The sequence below is a fragment of the Arabidopsis lyrata genome, assembly GCF_000004255.2.
Source record: "Arabidopsis lyrata subsp. lyrata unplaced genomic scaffold ARALYscaffold_3, whole genome shotgun sequence".
NCBI classification, from domain to species: Eukaryota; Viridiplantae; Streptophyta; class Magnoliopsida; order Brassicales; family Brassicaceae; genus Arabidopsis; species Arabidopsis lyrata.
In genome coordinates, this window is record NW_003302553.1 from 9980120 (window position 1) to 10003416 (window position 23297).

Sequence of the window (23297 nt, forward strand, 5' to 3'; positions counted from 1 at the left end):
GTGAGTGGCAAATAAAAAATTATTTAACCAATTGGATTTACTTGAAGGAAAGGAAAAAGTAAAAAAAAAAAAAAAGAAAAAAAAGAAGAGAAGTAGAGAAGTGGAACCTGATATGATTAATATTACCGGTTGGATCGGTATGTGTTGGTGGTCACAAAGATTCCATTCTGATCGTAGATTGCCTTTACCAAGGTCTCTGTCTACCGGTAATAGCCGGTGATACATCTTCTCCAGACACATTTTGAATTTTAATAATTAAAATAACATCATATTTGTGCGTGTATATGTCAGTATTTTTGTTTTCTTTTCACACGAGTCATCGCGATTAGTGGACAACAGTACACTACCCCAGGAGCCTTTTTATTGCAGAATATATTATCGTTAATTTAAAATATTAGTATCTTAATCTTTCCGACTTTCATCTTACCAAAAAAAAAATCTTTCCGACTTTCAATATATTTTATTTGTTTTTTGCTAGACAGAGCAAAGTCAATAAAATATTGGTAGCGATAATATAGACGGAACCGTGTGATGTCAAACTCTTGACACGTGGCAGCTTCTGTATAATAACTGGTAACAGTCCAAAATAATTTTTTCACATGAATCCGACTCGGAAATTATATTCTTTTAAAACCGAAAAATTAAATGTTAACAAATAAAATAATTATAACAATAAGATATCGGTTTTTGAAGGGCCCACCAAGGATACTGACTAATAAAATAATTAAAAGAATACGTTTTATATTTAATAATAGAAATAATAATCGGTGTTAAAATAAATAAATAATAAAATAGGAAATATCGGTTATTTATTATATGTGAGATCTCTTATAACGGAGGGCCAAGATTTTGTCTTGCTGGTATATAGTTGATCATGACCGTTGGATGAATTCACACCGACGGTGAAGATTGAGAAAATGTTTTACGGCAGGAGATATGAGCCGTGGATTTATTCGCTACTCTGCTTTTATGAGGAGCACAAATAAAGGAGATAATGGGAAGCAAGTAGAGAGATAGAGGAAAGAGAGATAAAGAGAGAGAAAAGGGGTTGCGATTTTGGGAGAAGAGAAAAGAGGAAGAAGCATTAGAGAAGAAGATGGATAGAAATAGAGAAGCTAGAAGAGTACCTATGGCGGCTGCCGGAAATGGTCTTTCACGGCGGAGACATAGAGCCGGAAGTTTCAGAGATTCACCAGGTTTTTTTTTCTTATCTCTTGATTTTGTTTGATTTTCTTCAGATCTGGGAGAAAACGTTTGGTTCTGATTGTTTTTAACGTTTTTTATTTTTTCAGAGGAGGAAGGTCCGGTGGAGTTACCGGAGGCGGCGAGGTTGAGAGATCGAGGAGGGAGTAATAAGAAGGATCGAGATCGGGAACGTGATAGAGACAGAGAGAGGGAAAGAGAAAGAGATAGAGAGAGAGATCGGTTAAATAGCCGGAGTAAACGGAGAAGAGGAGAACGGTTAATGATGGTTCACGGTAATTTAGACGACGGTGGTGACGATAGCTCGGAAGAGAGTGTTAACGACGATGAAGAATATGACGACGGAGGAGCTGTAGGACCACCGTCTTCGTTGAAGATGCTTCCTCCGACGAGTAATAATATCTCCGCCGCATCGTTTTCATCGTCTCTTTCAAATCATCACAACGGTGGTAGCGGTAATCTTCATCACCATCACAACCATCATAATAACCATCAGAGGAAGAATTTCCCGCCGACGAAAGTTTTCAGATCGTCTCCTTCTCCGGCGCCGGTTTCACCTCTTGTGTCGACATGGAAAGCCGCTGACGAAATGATCGGTGTTTCGGTTCCTAGAAAAGCTCGGTCAGGTAGAGAGGTGGAAAATTTACATTTATAAACATATCTCTCGCTGATCTAATCTCTCTTCATAGATTTCTAATCTCTTCTTTGATTTTTGTAGCTTGTACGAAGAGACCTCATGAATCATGGTCGTCAAGTACTACCGGAGGTGGTGTTTTTGCTTCCGGTGAACAAATCCACCGCCAAATATCATCAACGTCTCCAGCTAATAGAGTTAGTCCGGCTTCAATTTTAGCATCTCCGTCTCCTCCAGCTCCTACATCTCCTTCTTCATCAAGCATTTCAGTCCGGAAAAAATTGGTTAGTCTCTCTAAATTTTCACTCTAATCTCCATCTTCTTGTTTGACTAATTTTTTTTTTTTTTTTGAAGTCGTCGGGGACAAAACAGAAGACGCTACCGCCGAAATCATCATCGTGTAAGTTATCATCGTCGGTGGCTGTACAAGACGAGATCGAGATTGAGATTGCAGAAGTGTTGTACGGTATGATGAGGATGCCTTTGGCTACCTCAAAACAAGAATCCGCCGGTAACGATTTGACGGAGGCAGCGAAACCAACAGTAGAAGTCAAATCTAGAGTATCTTCACCGATCTCAAATCCTCATACTCTTCCTCAATCCTCCATCACACTGGCTACAAATTCTAGCTCTTCCAATGTTTCTGCCATTGGTAAAATCCTTTTTCCATTAACAAATCAGAACGATCTGTTTTTCAGCCTCTTTTTGCTCACTTTGTTTTATCATTTTTCTCTTCAGCTCCTAAGAGAAAGAAGCCAAGACATGTCAAATACGAAGATGATAACAGTTCACGCATCACTACGATCAAATCCGAAGCCGAAGCTCCTTCGAAAAGTCAAGTTCCGTTTGGTGATCAGCTTAAGAGCTCAGGATCCGGCGAAGGAAACAGCTCTGTATTGGATTCGATCATTCCACAAACGAGAGAAAGTAACGCTTCGTTAGATTCGAGATCAGCTGAGAAAAAAGAGAACAAACTGTCAAAAGATGAAACAATATTGCCGAAAGTGGAATCTTCTTCAGGATTTAGATCCGATGGTGATGGAACTAAATCGTAAGTATTTCTGGATTTTTTAACCAATTTTTGGTACTGAAGAGATTTTATGAAATTTAATATAATCATGCAGGAGTTCGCCGGAAAAAGCGAAGTTTGAGATAGATCTGATGGTAAGTGTCAATACATTTATATTTATTTTGTTTTTAATTTAAAGATTTTTCGTTGTTTTCTAAAATTTTCTGACTAATTTTTTTGTCGTCGGTGCAGGCGCCACCGCCGGTGAGATCATCGTCGGAGAGAGGCGGAGAGATGATGGAATGTGTGGCAGCAGAAGCTAAACCTAAAGTCACGGAAGTGGAAACGGTGAGTGGGGCCTACTTTTGTTTGGTAATATATTGTGATAATTGGGGATATCCATCATTACTCTTTCATTTTTGCTTTTTTTGGCTCTCTTTTTCTTATCTTCATCTTTTTGGCCCTTTTTTTTTTTTTAATTCTCTCATGTGTCCACACTAATGCATGTAGCAGGAAGCAAAGCCTCTGCTGAAGGAAGATAGAGGTGATGCGGCGTTTCATGATCCTCAAGAGAAGAAGAGACCTAGAACGGTGGTAGAAGCTGAACACCATAAGTATGAGAGGAATTGTGAACTTAAACTCGACTTGGATCAATCTGATCATGTTGGTTTAGTAAACAAGCTTCATGTTCAGAAGCAGCCACCGCAGCAACAACTATCTGTTCCTGATAAAACAAGTAAGCCTTTCTCATTTTCCTTCGTCTTCCTCTTGGGATAGTTTCATTTTTATTTTATTTTATAATTGGGCCTCTTTTTCTGAATATTCCAGCTCAAGGTAGCCATTTGCCTCTGCATATGTCTATGCCTGGCTGGCCTGGGGGCCTTCCTACAATGGGGTATGCTTTTTTATAATTTTAGCAAGTGAAACTTTTCCAATGGCTCCTTTTTTCCTCTTTGAATTAATGGAAACTCTCTCTGATGAAACAGATATATGGCACCTACGCAAGGAGTTGTGCCTACGGATGCCAGTTCCTTATCTGCTGCAGCAATGCAGGTAATTTTTAATGGATGTGCCATTCTAAGAATTATCTTTACACTTTTATTTTTCTTTTTTGCATTTACTGATGTAAATTTTGGTCTTGTGCAGCCTCCACCGCATTTACTTTTTAATCAACCGAGGCCTAAGCGATGTGCTACACACTGCTACATTGCTCGGAATATTCAATCTCATCAGCAATTCACAAAGATGAATCCTTTCTGGCCTGCAGCAGCAGGCTCAGCTCCATTGTATGGGACCAAGGCCTGCAATCTTAGTCTCACGCCTCCCACAGAACTTCAGGGGAGTGTTTTGGGAAGAAGTTCCAACCCTGTTCAAGATAAGAATTCTCAATCTACGTCCAAAAGCTCAGATACAGCTCAGAGAAATCAATTATTGCTCCAACAAGCTTTGCCTCCAGGAGCCGCTAATAACATCTTGGTTAGTTTTTTTGTAGTCCATGTATCATGTTTCTCATCAAGTTTTGTCGTTCATCTTACAAGCTGATTGTTTTTTTCTTTTTTCCATTGTAGCATGGTCCTACATTCATATTCCCCTTGGGCCAACAGCCTCATACGGCCGCTACAATAGCTGCTGCATCTGTCAGACCTCCTAATAGTGGCATCACATCTTCTGGACCAACAGCTACTTCTAACTCCATGAATGGTTCTGTATCCGCTACTCCAGCTGGTGCCCCAACAATGAGCTTCAGTTACCCGGCCATGCCGGGAAATGAAACGCAGTACCTGGCCATTTTACAGAATAACGGCTATCCATTTCCAGTTCCAGCACATGTTGGTGCACCACCTGCTTATAGAGGAGCTCCTGGGCAGCCGATGCCATTTTTTAATGGTTCATTCTATTCCTCCCAAATGATCCAGCCTCCACATCATCAGCCACAGAAGCAGCAACAGCAGCAGCAAACTGGTCAAATGCTCCAGAGCCATGCTCCTAACAACCAGAATGGGAGTGTTTCCACTGGTTCCTCAGCAGCACAAAAGCATCTGCAGAACCAACAGTTGAGGCCACCGATCAATCATGGGAACTCCCAAGGATTTCCAACTCATAAAGTCCAGTCTCAGCCTTTGAGTTTTCAGCAGAGGCAGCAACCCAGAGACAATGCAACTCAACATAGTGAGACTGTAGGGGAAGATAGCCCATCAACTGCTGATAGCCGGGGTTCTCGTTCCAATGTTGCCTATGGCCAGAACTATGGTATGCAAATGCAACCAACCAACTTGGGTTTGATGAGTTCACCAGCCCCAGGTGGTGGAGTGGTTGGATCTTCGAGCAGTCATGGTGAAAAGAAACCACAGCAGCAGGTTTCAAAGGCTGGGGCAGAATCCTTCCAGTCACAGGGTTATGCTATGACTTTTGCAACGTTCAATGGGGCTAACACTGCTACTGCCCTAAACATGTCATCAGTTGCTCAGAATCAAGCTATGTTTCACAGCATGCCCGAAGCAGCGAGGCAAGGTTATCAGATGATGGCAGTTGCTCAAGCAGCTCAACAAAAAATGAACTACAGTGCTTCTCAAGAAGATGGAAAATCCGGGTCTATTGGTGCTGCTACTGCTAATACCCCAGAGGAACAAAGGAAGTCAGGAGGAGGAACAACAGGGAAAGCGAGTGGTGGGAATGGTGGGCAGTCTATTGCTTTCTCTAACAAACACGATTTAGCTGATGCATCTGTTTCTGCTGTCACGAGTGGTAGCATCGTTGATAGCTCATCCCGTTTGCTCAACCTTGGTTCTGCTCTGCCACAGAGTTCGGGTTCTATGCCCCCGTCTCATCATCATCAGCAACTACTACAGCAACAGCAGCAGCAGCAGCAGCAGCATATGCAACGGAGTCAATCACAGCAACCTTATACCACCATGTATCTCCAGAAGCAGCAACGGTATGCAACTTCAGTGGCTGCTTCTGCTGCTAGAACCAAAGGGCCCGTGGCGAGTAACGGGAGTGGTTTCCCTGATCACAATATCACCACATCACCTGCGGCAACCACCAAGTTTGCAAATGCTAATACAGGGTTCCCTCAAAACCTTGTCCAGTCGAGCAGCAATCAGGTTCAGTCTCCTCAGTGGAAAAACAATTCACCCAGGACAACAAATAGTACCCAAGCTCAGTCTCCTTCGATACTGTCGCCATCATCATCAGTTGCTGCTGCATCGTCACTAAGAAATGTCTCGCATAAACAGCAAAGCCGTCCCCAGCAATCGCAGATATCTTTTGCAGCAAACTCGAAACCAATGGCTTCTGGTTCACCAATGCAGCAGGTGCAAGGAGGAACCAACCACCAGGCTCCGTCTCCACCAATGTTAGTTGGGTCGCCTTCGACGTCTTCCGTCTCCAAAAACGCCAGCGGAAGCCCAAGAACAACTGCTTCCGCTTCCTCGGCAGCTAACAAAGCTGGACAAGCTTCCTCTACTACTCACTCATCATCTCAGCCGTCCAAGAACTTACAGTCTGCATCTGTGGCGTCATCTGCTGGTGGAAGGAACAATGGTCCTTCTGTTCTTGGAAACCCGACCACGAGCTCTGGATCCAAGTCGCAGCAACAGCATCAGTTGCCAAAGCATGGGATGCAGCCGCAAGCACAGCTTTTCTTCTCTAATCCTTACATGCAAGCTCAACATCAACATCAACAGCAACAGATCACTATATCTCCTTCTGGTGGGTATTACATCCAAAGACATCAGCAACAGTCAGGTTCAGCACCTGCTGCTGTAGCCACATGTCCTCCAGTCACGGGAGCCGTCAGCGCCACTTCAGATCCAGCGAAAGCCCTAGCGGCAGCAGCAGCAGCAAATAACATGAAAGGAGGAAGTGGTATGGGTAAAACTCAACAACATCAGCTTGGGCCTCCAGGGTTCACGAATGTTCACGCGGTTCCCTCTGCGGTTCAGGTTAAACCTGTGGATCAGAAGCAACAAGCGGGTGAGTGAAAGATCCTTAAAACCAATTTGTTTTAGCTTAAAAGAGACTCTCTGAATGGTTGGGAAGTTCCAGTTATAGCTTGTGCTGGCGAGACGAAAGGACTTTAAATAGTCTGATGAAGAAAAGAAGCAGACGGAACAGAACACCTTTAAAAAGGGATGGCAATTTTTTTGGAGTTGGGGGTGCTTTTAAAAGCATTGTGTACAATTTAGTGTTTATATATTCTGACAGGAACCTACGGTTTCAATTCCAAAACCCAAAAAAAAAGAAAAAAGGAAGAAGCAAAATCACTGAAGCTCTCTAATTTTAAAAAATTTATTCATTCTTCTTGGGGAGGTTTGAGTTGTTTTGGTGGTGATGTTGTTATTAGGTAGGAATCCAAAAGAAAATGGGACAAGTAAAGAGTCGTAAGACACAGCAAGAGCCAACGAACGTACGTTCATAAGTTGGCCCTATGTAGTTTGGGTTGTTATATTGTGTGGGGAGCATGGGACAGTATGATGAATTTATGATTTGTTCTATTTTGTGTTTATGTTTTTTCGCAGCAGTAAAAAATTGTAGTAGCGGACGTTGTCAATAAAGACCCCACGCGTGCAAACTTTGCCAAATAAGCACCTTTTTTTTTACCATTCACCCTTTTTTGGTGTTTTTTTACCAATCATTACATTTTTCCTTAACCATCTCAAGAATTTGGATTATCTTCTATCAGTACCTCTATTGTCCACAGCTTTTTTTTACTTTTCTTTTTTTTTTTTCTTTTGTATATTTTCTACTTTAATCAATTTTGGACTCAACGAGACACAAAATCAAAAGTGAGGGGTCCCGTACGGTAATAATTAAAACGTATGGGGTTCGATTTCGAAAGTTCTGAAAATGAATGGGGCTCACTTGGCAAACTCCAAAATGAGTCAGCGGGTCCACTATTAAACTTTGTGGGCTCAGACTTTACCTATTATTATATGTCTCGTTGTTCCTGGCCCACTTACAATATACCGAATAAACCTATATTTTAATATATTTTTGTCAAAAAATCTCCAAATTAAATATCTTTATATAATTTATAATATATGTATATTGTCTCTCAATATATATATCATTCCATGCCAGTGACAATTCAAATTATGTGGAAATTATTTGCTTGGTGGTTGATTGAGAATGTAAAATAATAAGATAACAAATTTTCCTAAAGAAAACCAATGTAAAGAGACAAATAATGACAAAGTTCCTTTTTAACCTTTTCTCTAACACAGTAACATGAATTTACTTTTAATTATTTTTTTCAGTCCATATTAAGAAAAGACAATTTTGTTTTTGTTTGTGGAGAGTAAGACATGTGTATTGGAGGAGAAAGACCATTGTCCCACATGCATTCCCCAATCTCCAAGTAATTGCAATTCTTGAGTTTTTCTCTACATATTGTTATTAAAATTAAATATGAATTGCTATAAGTAAAACTATTAAGGCATTAGATAGGAAATGCTAGAGTATTATCCATTTTATAGAAAACAAAATCTAGTTACCTGCGAGGAAGTGTAAGAGAGTCTCGATCCTAAATTTCTCAAAAAATAAAACCAAAAACACAAACACACATACTAAATTATAAGGATGTAGCACAAGACTCAAATTGTACCATGCCTGTAAGATAATATTTTATTTGCCCTCGTTGCTATTTTGATTTGATTCCATTTTTTTTGTCATACGGTGCCAATACTTTTAAAAAGTTCAACTTAAAAATTGAAAAATGAAAAATGAATGTATTACTTTGATTTAAAACCTAGCAGGTTTATAATATAATAGACTCAGCCAAAATAGTGGGCTTTAAGAAGTCTCTCTAAGTTCATTTAAAATTATAGTTTGGCTATTAGAGATAATATTATCCCACATTGGAAAGGATAAGGGATCTTGACTAGTATATAAGATATATGGGCCTTACCACTCATTGCCAATTGGTTTTGAGTTGGAAGCCCATATTCTAATATGGTATCAGAGCTCGATCCGTACATGTCCAAATCCAATCCACCATCGGCCCGGCCCAATAGTTGGCCCGCCGATCCATGTCCGAGCATACCGAGATCAAAGGCTAGAGTCATCATCTCGAGGAGGCGTATTAGGGATAATATTATCCCACATTGGAAAGGACAATGGATCTTGACTAGTATATAAGATATATGGGCCTCTCCACTCATTGCCAATTGGTTTTGAGTTGGAAGCCCATATTCTAATATGGTATCAGAGCCCGATCCGTACATGTCCAAATCCAATCCACCATCGGCCCGACCCAATAGTTGGCCCGCCGATCCATGCCCGAGCATACCGAGATCAATGGCTAGACATCATCTCGAGGGGGCGTATTAGGGATAATATTATCCCACATTGGAAAGAACAAGGGATCTTGACTAGTATATAAGATATATGGGTCTCTCCACTCATTGCCAATCGGTTTTGAGTTGGAAGCCCATATTCTAATATGGGCTTTACCTTAATTACACTGACACACGAGTCACGGATATATCGACATAAAAAGAGGACAAACGAAGAGATAGATACAGTAGTAAATAGGTTACATACAAATTTGGCAAGTAACAATGTTTAACACCACCATTGACCATATCGGTCATCGGACATTGTTTGACGATTCTTCATAGTTGCGTAAGAATGTTATAATCTATATACTAAGAAACGCAATGAAGAAACCAAATAGTCTATACCCATGAGGACCATGGACAATCACAAGCAAAAGACCAAAATACTTATAAGAAAGGGATCAACCCCCACGAGCTTGAAGATATCGAAGTACTGTAAAATCAGTGTCGGTCCAAACATTTTAAGTGCCATAAGCGAAAAAAAATAAAATATTATTTTTGATTTAAGTGTTCTAAACAAAAAAATATATTTTTGAGTTTGACTATTAATTATGAGATATTAGCAGTATAAATAAACCACTAAGCTACATATTTAATCACTATGAACTTAATTTAGATGATATGTATTAGACCACACGCAGTGGTGCAATTTTAACTCGGGTGTTAGTAATAAAAAATAGAGAAATAATAGAATAGTGGGTATACAGATAACACACGGGTGTTAAATAACACACGGGTGTGAGTATTATTTTTATCTTTGATGGTTCATCTATCTCTCTCTCCACACAAATCTCTCTCTTTTAAAAAAAATTATAATAAATATATTGGTCACACCCAAAACTAAAGTTTCCCATTGTGTATGCTCTTAGTGTTTTTGTGGATTATACAAATAATTATAACGATTTATATTGATGCTACCATTGTTTACACACTAGTTAAATTAATTCATACACCTATTTAAACAAAAATAAATGATGGATCTATATGACCACTTTTATATATGCATGACCGAAACTCTAAATATAAGAATTTTGAAGAAAAAAAAACTGAAAATGACAAAACATTTACATTAAAAAGTAAGAAACAAGAACATATAATAGGATGAAAGACCTATGTTATATAATGTTATCAAGTCACGTGTGAACATTTTCTAATATTCAAGCGAGGGCCGTAAGCGGTCGCTTATATTGCTTACCCTCAAGGTCGGCACTGTGTAAAATAGCTGGAGCAAAGAGCTTCAATCTCAGCTTCTCTATCTCTGTTTCATGTTAATGAACTGCAAAAGAAATACTGGATATGCTGTGCTGAAAGGTAAATTTCTCGTTTAAGAGCTTATAGAAAAATATTAAAATCTAGAATCTTCCAAAAATGTTGGCTTGTGTTGTGTATGAGCAACGTATAAACGTACAGTCCCTAATTATGATTTTTGCTAGAGAAAAAGATCTTTCATGTTTCAAACTATATATGGTTTTTCTCTACACTGTACTAAATTCTCAATCTTAGTTGAATGCAAAAAAATCAATATAAAGGGTTCAAATATGGAAAAGAGAAAAGAGAAAGACACCTGAGTCAGAAAATAATATCTCCTGTGCCTCACCTACTACTAAGTACTACCAACATGGTTCGGCTCATTGGGACAGTGCATAAGCGTGGAACCAAATACGATGATTACGTTTTTCTACCTTTTAAATTATTGGGATAGTGCATAAGTAGGGAATACATATATAACCCATGGGTCAAAAATAATCGAACCCAACCATAAGGCTAATATGTCCATGTATACATTCATTACATTGTTTAGTGTTTAGGGTTTAGGGTTTAGGGTTTACTAAAGAAAATGTTTACTGATATTTAGCATATGTTTTGTAAGTTACAAATTGTAACTAACTGATATTAATTATTGAAAAAAAAATTGATTAAACCACATTCTTTTAACACACAACGATTTAAAGAGGAGACAACAAACCACACTTATTGTATTTTTTTTTTGTATGAATGTAAAATTTTATTCATTGAAAAACAGTTTTACAGTTGAATGCCACATTGAAAGCTGAATGGTTTGAAGAAAAAGAGAGGAGAGTTTACATCAAACTTATTTTCTAATTGGCACTTATTGTATTTTTACACAAGAATATGATTAAAAAGTAGAAGCTCACTAATGCAAACAACTAATTCCAAACCACCAGTCCTATCAAATATCAACGCATGTGATTCACATTTCACTTGAATATTCATTTCTTTCATGGGCAAAAAAAAAAAAAAAAAAAAAAAGAGTTTCGTTTAATTTCAATGCCAAAAAACGTGTGTTGATTCCTAACACGGTTAACAAGTAAAGAAGAGTATCTCCAATAAAGAAGTAAATTAAGAACATGTTTCGGAGGGTGGTCACACACCTACTCACTTCCTAATCTCTTTTTTACTCTTTTTTAATAACATATTCCTCTCCTTCTAATTGTCAACTTTATATTCAATAAAACAACAATAGCTAGTTCTATGTATACAAATATTAGTTTTCAAGCTTGTTTCTAACTTTATATTCTATCCGTTTCGAAATATAAAATATTTTAGAGATTTCTTTCTTATCTTATTTTATAAGATGTTTTCAATTTTCTATATATATACATTATAAATTTATATGATATTTTGTGAACTTGTATCGCTTCTTTAATACATGGTTGGACTATATAAATAATATTTTTTGTGAAAATTTTAAAATACATAACTTTATTTATAATTTCTTAATATCCCTCTTTTATATAAAACATCATATATATTCCTAAATATATGGAGTACAAATTAATGATAGTGGTAGGTATATTTAATGGTGTTTGTGTAGTGGTGTATTTGAGTATTTCAATGGAAAATCCTGTTCAATGTATGTTAATAACAATGGTAATTATATTTAATGATCTTTGTGTAGTGGTATTTTATGAGTATTTCAATGGGCAATCTTATTCAATGTATTTTAATAACAATGGTAGTTATATTTAATGATGTTTCTGTAGTGGAATTTGAGTATTTCATTGGGCAATCTTGTTCAATGTACATTCTAATAACAGTGGTTAGATGATAATGAACGAATTTATTAAGGAACTAACTACCAGCGGCGTGGATATTGAATACTAAGAATTAGGCATCAATCTAAGTTGCACCATTGGATTAAGTTGTGCATTTCTTAATGAAAAAAAAAACTTTGGCCTCTCTAGACTTGTTCAGAACTGACTATCAAGTTTGATCTTTAAAATAAAATAGAAAAGTTGTTTTTAATATTTAAACTTAAGTATTCTATTTGTAGGACTCTTTTACATGGTTTAGTTTTCATAGTATTGTCCTTAAATAATAAACACATTCCACGTAACGTCAACGTTTTGGCGGACTTGGGCTAAATTAGCCTTAAATTCTGATAAATGTCTTTGTTTATTAAGGTTTTGGTTTTTCGCAATAGAGTTCAGTTGTTGACCACAAGAAAACTTTGATAATGATTAAATATATTCACTTTTTTGAAAGATTATGGAGATAGACGAAAAGATTAAGTAATGGATCATGGATGGAAACAAGGAAACTTTGATAAATTTGAAACAGATTTGAGTATACTTATCTATTCTTTTTGGTTCTATAAATAGTAAATTTAAATTCAAATCCTTTAGTAAGGTCTCTCTCGATCGGTTGTTACTTGTAATTTTCTTCATATGCTTTTATAATAGACACGGGTTTTGTCAGCGGTGTCTCTTTTCTTTTTCTATTTATTGATTGTTAATTGTTTATTATAATTATCACGTTGGATTTCTCTTTCCTTCAGGATTAGGTTTTGCTCATATATGAATACTTAGTGGTTGTTTAATTTCCTACTTTGATATGTATTCGGTCATTGTTTTCTCTTTGACGATAACTTTCTGATATCAGAAGCTATCCAACAATTTGAAGCAGTTGCTTTTGGTTTTTCTTCCACGACTTGATATGGTATTGAAATGATTTGTCAACGAAACTTTGGCAAAATGTTTATGTTTACCAAAATGTAAAATCTTTTACGAGAAACATCACCAAACATGGTTATAGCATAAAAAATTCTTTCGTTTTAATTCGTTATGTAAATGTTACAGCATGACTTTCTTGGTGTGGGTTTAGATGTTACATTTTTTTGTTTGGGATGTTGCATGCTGCATCTTTGGTTAGTGAATAAACAAAACAAAACAAGAGAAACGTAGACGTAAAAGCAATAGAAACAAAAAAAACAATATAGTCTATACTATATACATAATTTAATTAGGACAAAATAATAGAACAGTATATGCGTATGTATGTTTATATTGTAAATAGTTTGTTATAGCCATCTAGTGAAATTAAAATAGAGGCACTAAATGGTAACATCAAAAATATATTCAGCCGAATTCAGCCAGATTCAGCAATTCCCCAATCACCATTTGCATCAAACTAAATTCAGCTCAATTCAGCCAGATTCAGCAATTTTTTCAACACTAACAGATATATAGATATGTTTATTTCTGGTGAAAATTCAGATAATAACGAATAGACAACTCGAATTAAAATATTTTGGATATGAAAAATTACAAATCAAATATATATTTTGAAATAAGTCATACTATACAGATACAAATATGATATTAAATCATTCAGACACATAAAATAACTACCAGAATAGACAAGAGACGAATTTATGTTCGAATAATTATAGATATTTTGGATAAATTTAATAACTTTAAACTAATCTAAATTAAAATTTTAAAATTCTCAAAAACAACTCAAACATATGCTAAAATATTTTTTAAATATCAAATTTTTGATAATTCTCGTAATCATTCTCGTCATATTATTGATAAACTACTAGATGACAATAAAAAATTATAGATAATCTTTATTTTATTATCATGTTAATTTTTGAAATTAATTTTTCAAAAATGTTTTGACAAAAATTTTAATTATTTACATATTTTTAATAGTTCGAAAATTAAATATGATAAAATAATTCAATTTTGCTAACCAATATATTATTTATATTAGTATTAGTTTTAGATAATTTTAGTATTTATTTGTTAATATAAGAGTTACTTAGACAATTAGATAATTTTATCTATTTTATTTAGATATTTCTTAGTTATTCTATTGATTAAGATTCATAATTATTAGATGATATTTCAGTTTAAGTCTTAATTATTTTGACAGATTTTACCAAAAATCACAAAAAAAATCAGCTAGATTCAGCAGTTACCATTTAGAAATGTAAAAATTAAGCTAGATTCAGCTAAAAATCACTAAAAATTCAGCCAGATTCCGCAATTCAGCTAGATTCAGCCGGATTCCTCAGTTACCGTTTAGACCCAGAATGGCAGTTCAAAGTTGATTCATGGTGGCTAGCTACAAGTAGGATGGTCAACTATTCATGTGTCAATTTCATAACTCTATATTATTACCAATTGTGCCTATTGCCAATATATAAGAATATGAACTATTTCATTAGCTTATAATATACAAATTTGACAAAAAAAAAAATCAAATGATCTCTCATACATGTATAGATATAATCAAAAGATGTAATATAGTGATTTGTATTAGTATCATTATCGTGTCACTAGTAGAAAATTTGTAATTGATTAAATGTTGTATGTTATTAACAATCAAGGTAATTCTTAGCTGAAAAAAATGTTTAGGAAAAAAACTAGGTTTTCTTTTATATCTGCAAACTAGGTAATTAATTGAACTAGAGCGAGATCAAATTCATAATTCAAAATCTCAGTATGATCTTTTTAATAAGATACTTTATCATAATTTATATGAAATTGATTTTGTGTTATATGTAGGATTTGGATGGCTATTTCATTTTCTGCCACGCTCTCAATCCCAAATATTAAAGTCTATCATCAGATAGTTTTATGAAGTAGGTAGGTGTAGAATTCAATGTCAAGAAAAAATATTTTTTAAAAATGACCTTGACTTAGGAAAAGGACATTTAGATTTAAATTCTCACAGATACTGGCTACATTAAAAAAAAGTCTATTTTTTCCTTTATTATATAAACTTTATTGATAAAAAGAAGGAGAGGAAATTGCTAAGTTATTTCGCACCGTACGGTTCATGTTGTTCCAAATGATGTATGTTATATAAGTGGTTACATTGTTATATATACACTAATACACACATGTATTCAATAATTGATTCTCAAACCACAAGCTATTTACAATACATATGCTCATTTCTTCATAAATTAATTGCGAAAATATTATTGTATTTTGGTTTTTATTAATTAGAATTAGGGAAAAAACCATTACACAGACCAAATATTATAATATTGGAACAAATACATACAACTTCATAACTTTAATAAAACCAAAATACAATAATATTTGGTTTCCCAACTAATTAATTTATGAAGAAATGAGCGTATCCTAAAACTATACATGCAATGTATCCTAAAACTATACATCCTAAAAACTATACATGCAATGTATAAACTGATTGAAACAAAATTTAATCTTTTAAGAAAATTTATTTTTCTTGTAAAACTCGGCGTCTTAATTTGAAGACTAAATTCAACTCAACAATTCCCAAAATCTAGTTGTTACTAAAACTAGATAAGCAATTTAATGTAGTACAAATGTAAAACCTTTGAGTTCAGTTTTCGATTCAATATAAATGTCACATGTACATCAGATTTGTGTTATATGCAAAAAAGAACATTCTTATAATCACACATCTCTCTCTTCTTCATTCCCCAAGCATAGAATCTCTCTCTCTCTCTCTGCCCCTTTTCTTGATTCTCACTCAGAGAAAATTCTGCAATATATATCGCCATGATCCACACCGACATCACAGAGATCTTATGCGTCAAACCCAAGACAAAGAAGAAGACAAAAACAATGGAGGAAGATGTCAAGAAGACGACGATGAAGATAGAAGGAGAAGTGGTTGTGATGAAGAAGAACCTTCTTGATTTCAAAGACGTTATGGCTTCTCTTCTTGATCGAGTCCATGAGCTTTTTGGTCGTCGTGTCTCTCTCCATCTCATTAGCTCTCACCAACCCGACCCGGGTACCCATTCTTTAACCCGACCCGTTATCAGATCCGTCTTAAAGTTCTTCTTTCTTTCGATTTCATCACTGTAGTTTACATGAAACAGAGGAATTCTCTGTTTTTCTTAAATTTTGTTAATCGTTCAAATAATCGATTTTCAATCTTATAACTTCAAGTAATTTCAATCAAATATAGAAAGAACTAAGATTAATCGTTACTGTAGTAGATTCATTGTTGTTATAATATAAACCATGATGTTGTGACGAATACATTTTATAATTTATACAATCCAAATTTTAAATAATATTTTGTGTGACATGAATCAGCCAATGAGAAGAGAGGAAGACTTGGAAAAGCAGCACATCTGGAAAAATGGGTAACAAAACTAAAAACGTCAGTAACCGCTGAGGAAACTGCGTTTAGAGTAACGTTTGATTGGGACGAGTCAATGGGACCACCGGCTGCGTTTGTGATCAAGAACCACCACCACAGCCAATTCTACCTTAAGTCCCTCACCCTCCGCGGCTTCCCTGGTGGCGAAGGCGGTCCGATACACTTCGTCTGCAATTCTTGGATTTACCCGAGTCATCGATACCGCTCCGACCGCGTTTTCTTCTCTAACAAGGTAAACGCTTAACGTTTTGGGACAGGTGGGTAATAATAATACACTAATTGACCGGAATTAAGTACTAATCAAATGGTTTTTATATTCGACTTGGAATTTTATATAGTATTTTCTAACTAATCTTAGATTGCTCAGAATTTTCCATGTGCAAACGTTATCATAAATATTCTTAAACCGTAGGTCATTCTTAATCTTTGAGTATCTATGTATTTATTTATTTATTCTCTGGATAAGTAGAGAGTATTAATTAATACATTTAAGAGGGTACTAGTTAGTGGTTGGATGTAAGGTTATCTCCTAATCCATATGACTTAAATCTTTAAATCATTTATTTTGATTGACTAGAGAGAGTTTTGGAATATTCGTGTACGTGTGTAGTAAACATATAATTGTACCGAAGAATGAAACCATCTTTACAAGTCACCATCTCCCTTTATTCCAATAATTTTTCTAATCTAATAGAATCTTTTTATAACTTGATAACGACAACCATTTTTAGTTATTGATATTATATTGTTTCATCTTTCTTTCTCATATTTTATTGGATTTATTCTTATCACAAACCTTGATTTTCTTACACAATAAAGTGGATGGGTCTGACTCTACTATAGAGTCAAAAGTCAAAAGGCATAATATGGGTTGGACATTTAATTTATTTTTTCTCTAGTAGTTAACCTAAAATAAACCCATAGAATAATGTATGGTGAAGTTATTGTTTTACTAACTTTATTATATTCTCCTTTAAGGCATATCTTCCAAGTGAAACACCGGAGCTAATCAAAGAGCTAAGAGAAGAAGAGCTGCAGAATCTAAGAGGCAATGAGAAAGAAGGAGAATTCAAAGAATGGGACAGAGTTTACGATTACGCTTATTACAACGACTTAGGTGCTCCTGACAAGGGTCCTGACTCAGCCCGTCCGGTTCTTGGCGGTTCACCTGAGCTGCCTTATCCTCGTCGTGGCAAAACCGGCCGTAAACCCACCAAATCCGGTTAGTCAACTCAACATTTCAAAATGATATACCACATTGCAAATCTTGATAGTTACTTGTTCTAAACGTCACCGTTTTTGGTCAGACCCTAAGTCCGAGAGTAGGCTGGCATTACTAAACTTGAACATATACGTGCCAAGGGACGAACGGTTTAGCCATGTGAAGTTCTCTGACTTTCTTGCTTACGCGCTCAAGTCGGTGACTCAAGTTCTTGTCCCTGAGATCGCCTCTGTTTGCGACAAGACCATCAACGAGTTTGACTCCTTCGAAGATGTTTTTCACCTCTATGACGGTAGTATTAAGCTCGCCCAATGGTCACACCATTTCTAAGCTCCGTGATGTTATCCCATGGGAGATGTTTAGAGAGCTCGTTCGAAACGACGGAGAACGGTTCTTGAAGTTTTCCCTTGCCTGACGTCCTCAAAGGTAACTTTATAGACTCGATAACAAAGTTGGATATTTGATTCATACGGATAAAATTTTATATGGATCTTGATATAGATGATCGTATATTTCTATAGAGAGTAGATCGGCTTGGAGGACCGACGAAGAGTTTGCTAGGGAAATGCTGGCTGGACTCAATCCAGTGGTCATTAGTCGTCTCCAGGTACATTATTTGTTTCATATCATTCATCTTTTTTCTCTAATGTTTGAAACTGTAGTAGAATGATGATTACAAATAATTCAAATATACAAAAAAAATATATATATATATTGCAGGAATTTCCGCCGAAGAGCAATCTAGACTCTGCAAAGTATGGAAACCAACACTCTTCCATACGAGAAGAGCACATAGAACCAAACATGAACGGCCTCAATGTCCTAGAAGTAAGTATAATATACTTTTCTTGTTCAATAAGTAACAGTTTCCCTGATTTCATATCCCCTGTAGTTAACTGATATTGGTTTTGTTTTGGGTTTATATGAAAAAGGCTTTGGAACAGAATAAGCTATACATATTGGATCACCACGACGCATTGATGCCTTACCTGACACGGATAAACTCAACAAACACTAAAACCTATGCGACCCGAACCCTTCTGTTGCTTCAAGAAGACGGAACTTTGAAGCCTCTCGCCATAGAGTTGAGTCTTCCACACGCACAAGGCGAATCACATGGATCGGTGAGCAAAGTTTTCACACCAGCAGAGAAAGGCGTAGAGGGATCGGTTTGGCAGCTTGCTAAGGCTTATGCGGCGGTTAATGACTCTGGTTATCATCAGCTTATAAGCCATTGGTAAGAAAATGGTGACATTGTGAAATATCCAGCATCTGGTTTAAAGACCGAGACTTGATTTCGGTTTTAAAGTAATCAGTTATTAATGTTTTGGTTTTGGTAGGTTGCAAACGCATGCGGTGATTGAACCGTTCATAATCGCGTCAAACAGGCAACTCAGCGTTGTCCATCCGATCCATAAACTTCTACATCCGCATTTCCGTGACACTATGAACATCAACGCATTGGCGCGACATATCCTCATAAACTCAGACGGAGTTCTGGAGAGAACAGTCTTCCCTAGTCGATACGCCATGGAAATGTCTTCTTCAATTTACAAGAATTGGGTTTTCACCGATCAAGCTCTCCCAAAAGATCTCCTTAAACGGTATAAATCAAGTCTCTTGAGTCACAAGTAACATTGAATCTTGTGTAACAAGTAATCTTAACATTCCATGTTTTTGCAGAGGAGTTGCCGTCGAAGATCCGAAGAGCGACAATGGTGTTAAGCTTTTGATCGATGATTACCCGTTTGCGGTCGACGGTTTAGAGATTTGGTCAGCGATCAAAACGTGGGTCACAGAGTACTGCACATTCTACTACAAGAATGACAAAACCGTCCAAACAGATACAGAGATCCAATCATGGTGGACCGAGCTCCGAACCAAAGGTCACGGCGATAAACAACACGAGTCATGGTGGCCTTCTATGCAAACCCGCGACGACCTAATCGAAACCTGCACGATCATCATCTGGATCGCCTCTGCTCTTCACGCAGCAGTCAATTTCGGACAGTACCCTTACGCCGGTTTCCTCCCTAACCGTCCTACAGTCAGCCGCCGGTTTATGCCTGAACCAGGTACGGATGAGTACGCTGAGCTGGCTGAAGACGCTGACGTAGCCTTCTTGAAGACGATCACGCCGCAGTTACAGACTCTGCTTGGTATCTCCATCATAGAGATCTTGTCTATGCATTCAACGGACGAGATCTACTTAGGGCAAAGAGATTCACCGAATTGGACGGCGGATGATGAGCCTTTGGAGGCTTTTAAACGGTTTGGGAAAGAGCTTGAGTTGATAGAGAACAATATTATACGAAGAAACAATGACAAGAGGTTCAAGAACCGGACCGGACCAGTTAACATACCGTACACTTTGTTGTATCCGAATACCTCGGATTACACAAGAGAAGGTGGGCTTACTGGGAAAGGGATCCCTAACAGTGTCTCAATCTAAAGATAATCTTGATTATGTGATTAATTATTGGTTTAATTATTATGTCTATCTCTTTAAGTTAATTTTTCTTGTTTTAGGTTTTGCGTGTTACATATTACTTTTATGTTATCCATTGTTCATATGATTCAAGTGGTCACTCAAAAGTGATATATTTTTTCCTTATTTCTCACCACTATTTATGTAACTATTATAATGGGATATTAACATAACTATTATAATGGGATATTAACAAATTTAAAAGTATGGCTTGAACAATATGGATGTTGATCTCGATAGATTTTGTGTGTGCTAGTAGTATATAAATTCGTAGAGAATCAATTACCAAATATATACTTTGCCTAAAATATATATATATTTTTTTTTTGTCAACCACACATTTATTAAAAAATTCCTTGGTTAATTGCCTAAAATATTTTAGATTTGCCATTTTCTTATATCTAAAAAACACAATTTAACACATTGTATTTGGGTTCATTTGGTTCCATTTTTTAGGGTATAGTATTTGTTATTAAGTATGTATTTTATAAAATAAATTCTCATATGTTTAGTTTTTTTTAAGTGGTAAAAAATGGCAAATCTAAAATATTTTAAGCAAAGTGACAAATCCAAATAATCCCTTTCTAATAATGTATTTATAGTGTCACAATATATGTTCCACTGCAAAATATCGACATAAAAATTAAATTTCCATTAGAATCAAACTCTATATTTTTTGTCGAAGAGAATCAAACTCTATTATGGACCAAAACTGAGTAAACAAAAACTTGATGTATTTAATTGACCGCTGGTACACAAAATTGTCCTATGTAATTTGGTTCAATTCAGAGAAATAATAGCTTTTTTTTTTCCTTGAAAACATAAAGAGATCTATTGTGTGTAAACGTTAATATATGTTTTAGGAAACTGTTGTGGAATAATGTTATATAACTTGATATCAACTAAATTCAGCTGAAAACATATACTCCGTCCGTTCCTACAAGATTGATGTTCTACCTTTTGTTATATGTTTCACAAAGATTGATTTTCTAGCTTTTTTCTTTATTTTTATTGATTTATAATAATAATTCATAAATTTCAAGGCGTAATGATTGAAAATAATTAACTTTCTAAAATTACTATTGGTTGATAATTATCTTAAAATATGTAATATTAAAATTAATGTTCAAATGATTAAACAATGATTGAATTCTTAATATGTATGAAAATTCTAAAACTTCAAACTATTAGGAACAAAGGGTGTATATGACATTAAATGGACATAAAAAACTGGAAAACAAAAAAAACAGATGATAACGGGTACGCTGGTTGAGTAAGAATATCTACTATACATTTTTGAAGTATATTTTAAAGAATCCAATCAAGTCAGGTTTTTTTCTGAGTTTGACCCGGAAATCTTAAATCGAATCTTTCCTTAAATTTTGGTAAAATTCAAAAATAAAATTAATTAATAAAATTTATATACATATATATATATATATATATATATATATATTTTCAACTAATTAATATACCTAAACTCTTTATTTATGGCATATTCTCTACGATTTTTATAGATAAAGAAATCAAATATGATGTTTTAGTGCTAATATAACAAATTTGAGCTAATTTTCTAAAACCTTTCTATCTAATTTAAATATAAATATATGATTCTCATTTCACTTTTATATGATCTTATATTTATATTAGTTTGAACTATTATAAAATATATATAATTAATAAAATTTTAGATTTTTTTCTACATATGCTATGATTCAAAATTTTTAAAATGTACATATATTACTCAATCGATAAAGAAAAAAAATATGTGTACAATCTATATTAAGATTTTTGAAGAACAAATTTGCGCGTTTAATCAGGTCATTTTTTTTTTACTCTAACCCGTAACTGAGTCATTCGGATATTTATTTAATTTCTACAATTATCCAAAACGGGACAATATACCACAGGTGAAATCCTAAAAATCAACAAATCAAAATATAATTATTTAGTATTTTATGATACAATTATAAATTATTTTTACAGGTTGGTCCAAAAACACACACTATTTTAAAATATATATTATGGAAATTATTTGAATGCAAACTTTTAAATTGACTCGAATTATATATCTTTTAAATAAAAGTATTATTAAAAGAAATAACAAAATAATGTTTAATTTTACGGAACGAAATTATATGGTGGAACAAGTTTGGATTGATATTAATACATGAAATTATATCACGGGTGAAATCATAGGATTAACAAATCAAAATACAATTATACAATTTTAAACACTAAACAAAACAAATATAACTTAAAATTTCCATTTTTAGTTACAACGTATGTGAACCGCGGAGTACAACAAAAAATAATATATACACCAAATTCATTAATTTATTAAAAGATAAAAAAAGATCAAATAATTAACTGCGGTATACCGCGGGTCATACCCTAGTTTATGAAATAAAAAATTAAATCTAAACTATCTTTTAAAATAAATCAAATAATAGCCTTATATAATTCGGATATATAAAATCAACTTCCAAACTAATAATTAAGTTCAAATTCGTGCTCGGGTATTTCCAATAACTACGAATAATGTTTGACTATCTACTGAATTATGTTTTGACAAACTTTTGATAATTTTGACAACTTTAGATAATTTTACTATTTTAAGAGCATATGTCAAACTCGTGTTCGAGTATTTTGATTCCAATTTAGAATTTTTGATTTCATTGAGTTCAGTTTTTTCGATTATTTGAGAAAATATTTTAAAAAAAACAAAATTTACAACCTGAGGGAAATGCTGCTGAAAACAAATGTGACATGCAATTTTGGTAATAATTTGGTTTGACTATAAGTCATGCAAAAAAAATTTTTGTGTTAAATTTTCTATATTTATAAACTTACATGAACATATAATTCAAATATTTTTATAATATAATTTAATTATTCCGATAAAAAGAATAATTAATTTAAAAGTCTATATATGATCATTGTGTTTGACAAATAATATAAATATATTAAGTTCAAAATTAACC

General features: G+C 34.7%; 2 protein-coding genes across 3 annotated transcripts; both read left to right on the forward strand.

Annotated features, from left to right (window-relative positions):
- Positions 1 to 840: 840 nt before the first annotated feature.
- Positions 841 to 7429, forward strand: LOC9319427 (protein TIME FOR COFFEE). 2 transcript variants are annotated; one of them, XM_021031025.1, is made up of 12 exons: positions 841 to 1196; positions 1293 to 1829; positions 1922 to 2121; positions 2192 to 2489; positions 2576 to 2888; positions 2962 to 3001; positions 3099 to 3194; positions 3357 to 3582; positions 3675 to 3741; positions 3833 to 3899; positions 3993 to 4322; positions 4415 to 7429. In XM_021031025.1, exons 1-12 carry the CDS (start codon positions 1097 to 1099, stop codon positions 6827 to 6829), a joined length of 4689 nt encoding a protein of 1562 aa, XP_020886684.1. In that variant the 5' UTR covers positions 841 to 1096; the 3' UTR covers positions 6830 to 7429. The 2 variants fall into 2 exon arrangements, with proteins under 2 accessions (XP_020886684.1, XP_020886685.1); XM_021031026.1 differs by having other exon boundaries at positions 3360 to 3582.
- Positions 7430 to 15836: 8407 nt separating this feature from the next.
- Positions 15837 to 20439, forward strand: LOC9319428 (linoleate 9S-lipoxygenase 5, chloroplastic). Its single transcript, XM_021031027.1, is given in 11 exon segments — positions 15837 to 16228; positions 16537 to 16835; positions 17582 to 17825; positions 17911 to 18134; positions 18136 to 18225; positions 18227 to 18251; positions 18347 to 18432; positions 18546 to 18653; positions 18758 to 19062; positions 19166 to 19429; positions 19509 to 20439. Coding segments are annotated over 11 exon segments (2652 nt in total). The 5' UTR covers positions 15837 to 15990; the 3' UTR covers positions 20278 to 20439.
- Positions 20440 to 23297: the final 2858 nt, after the last annotated feature.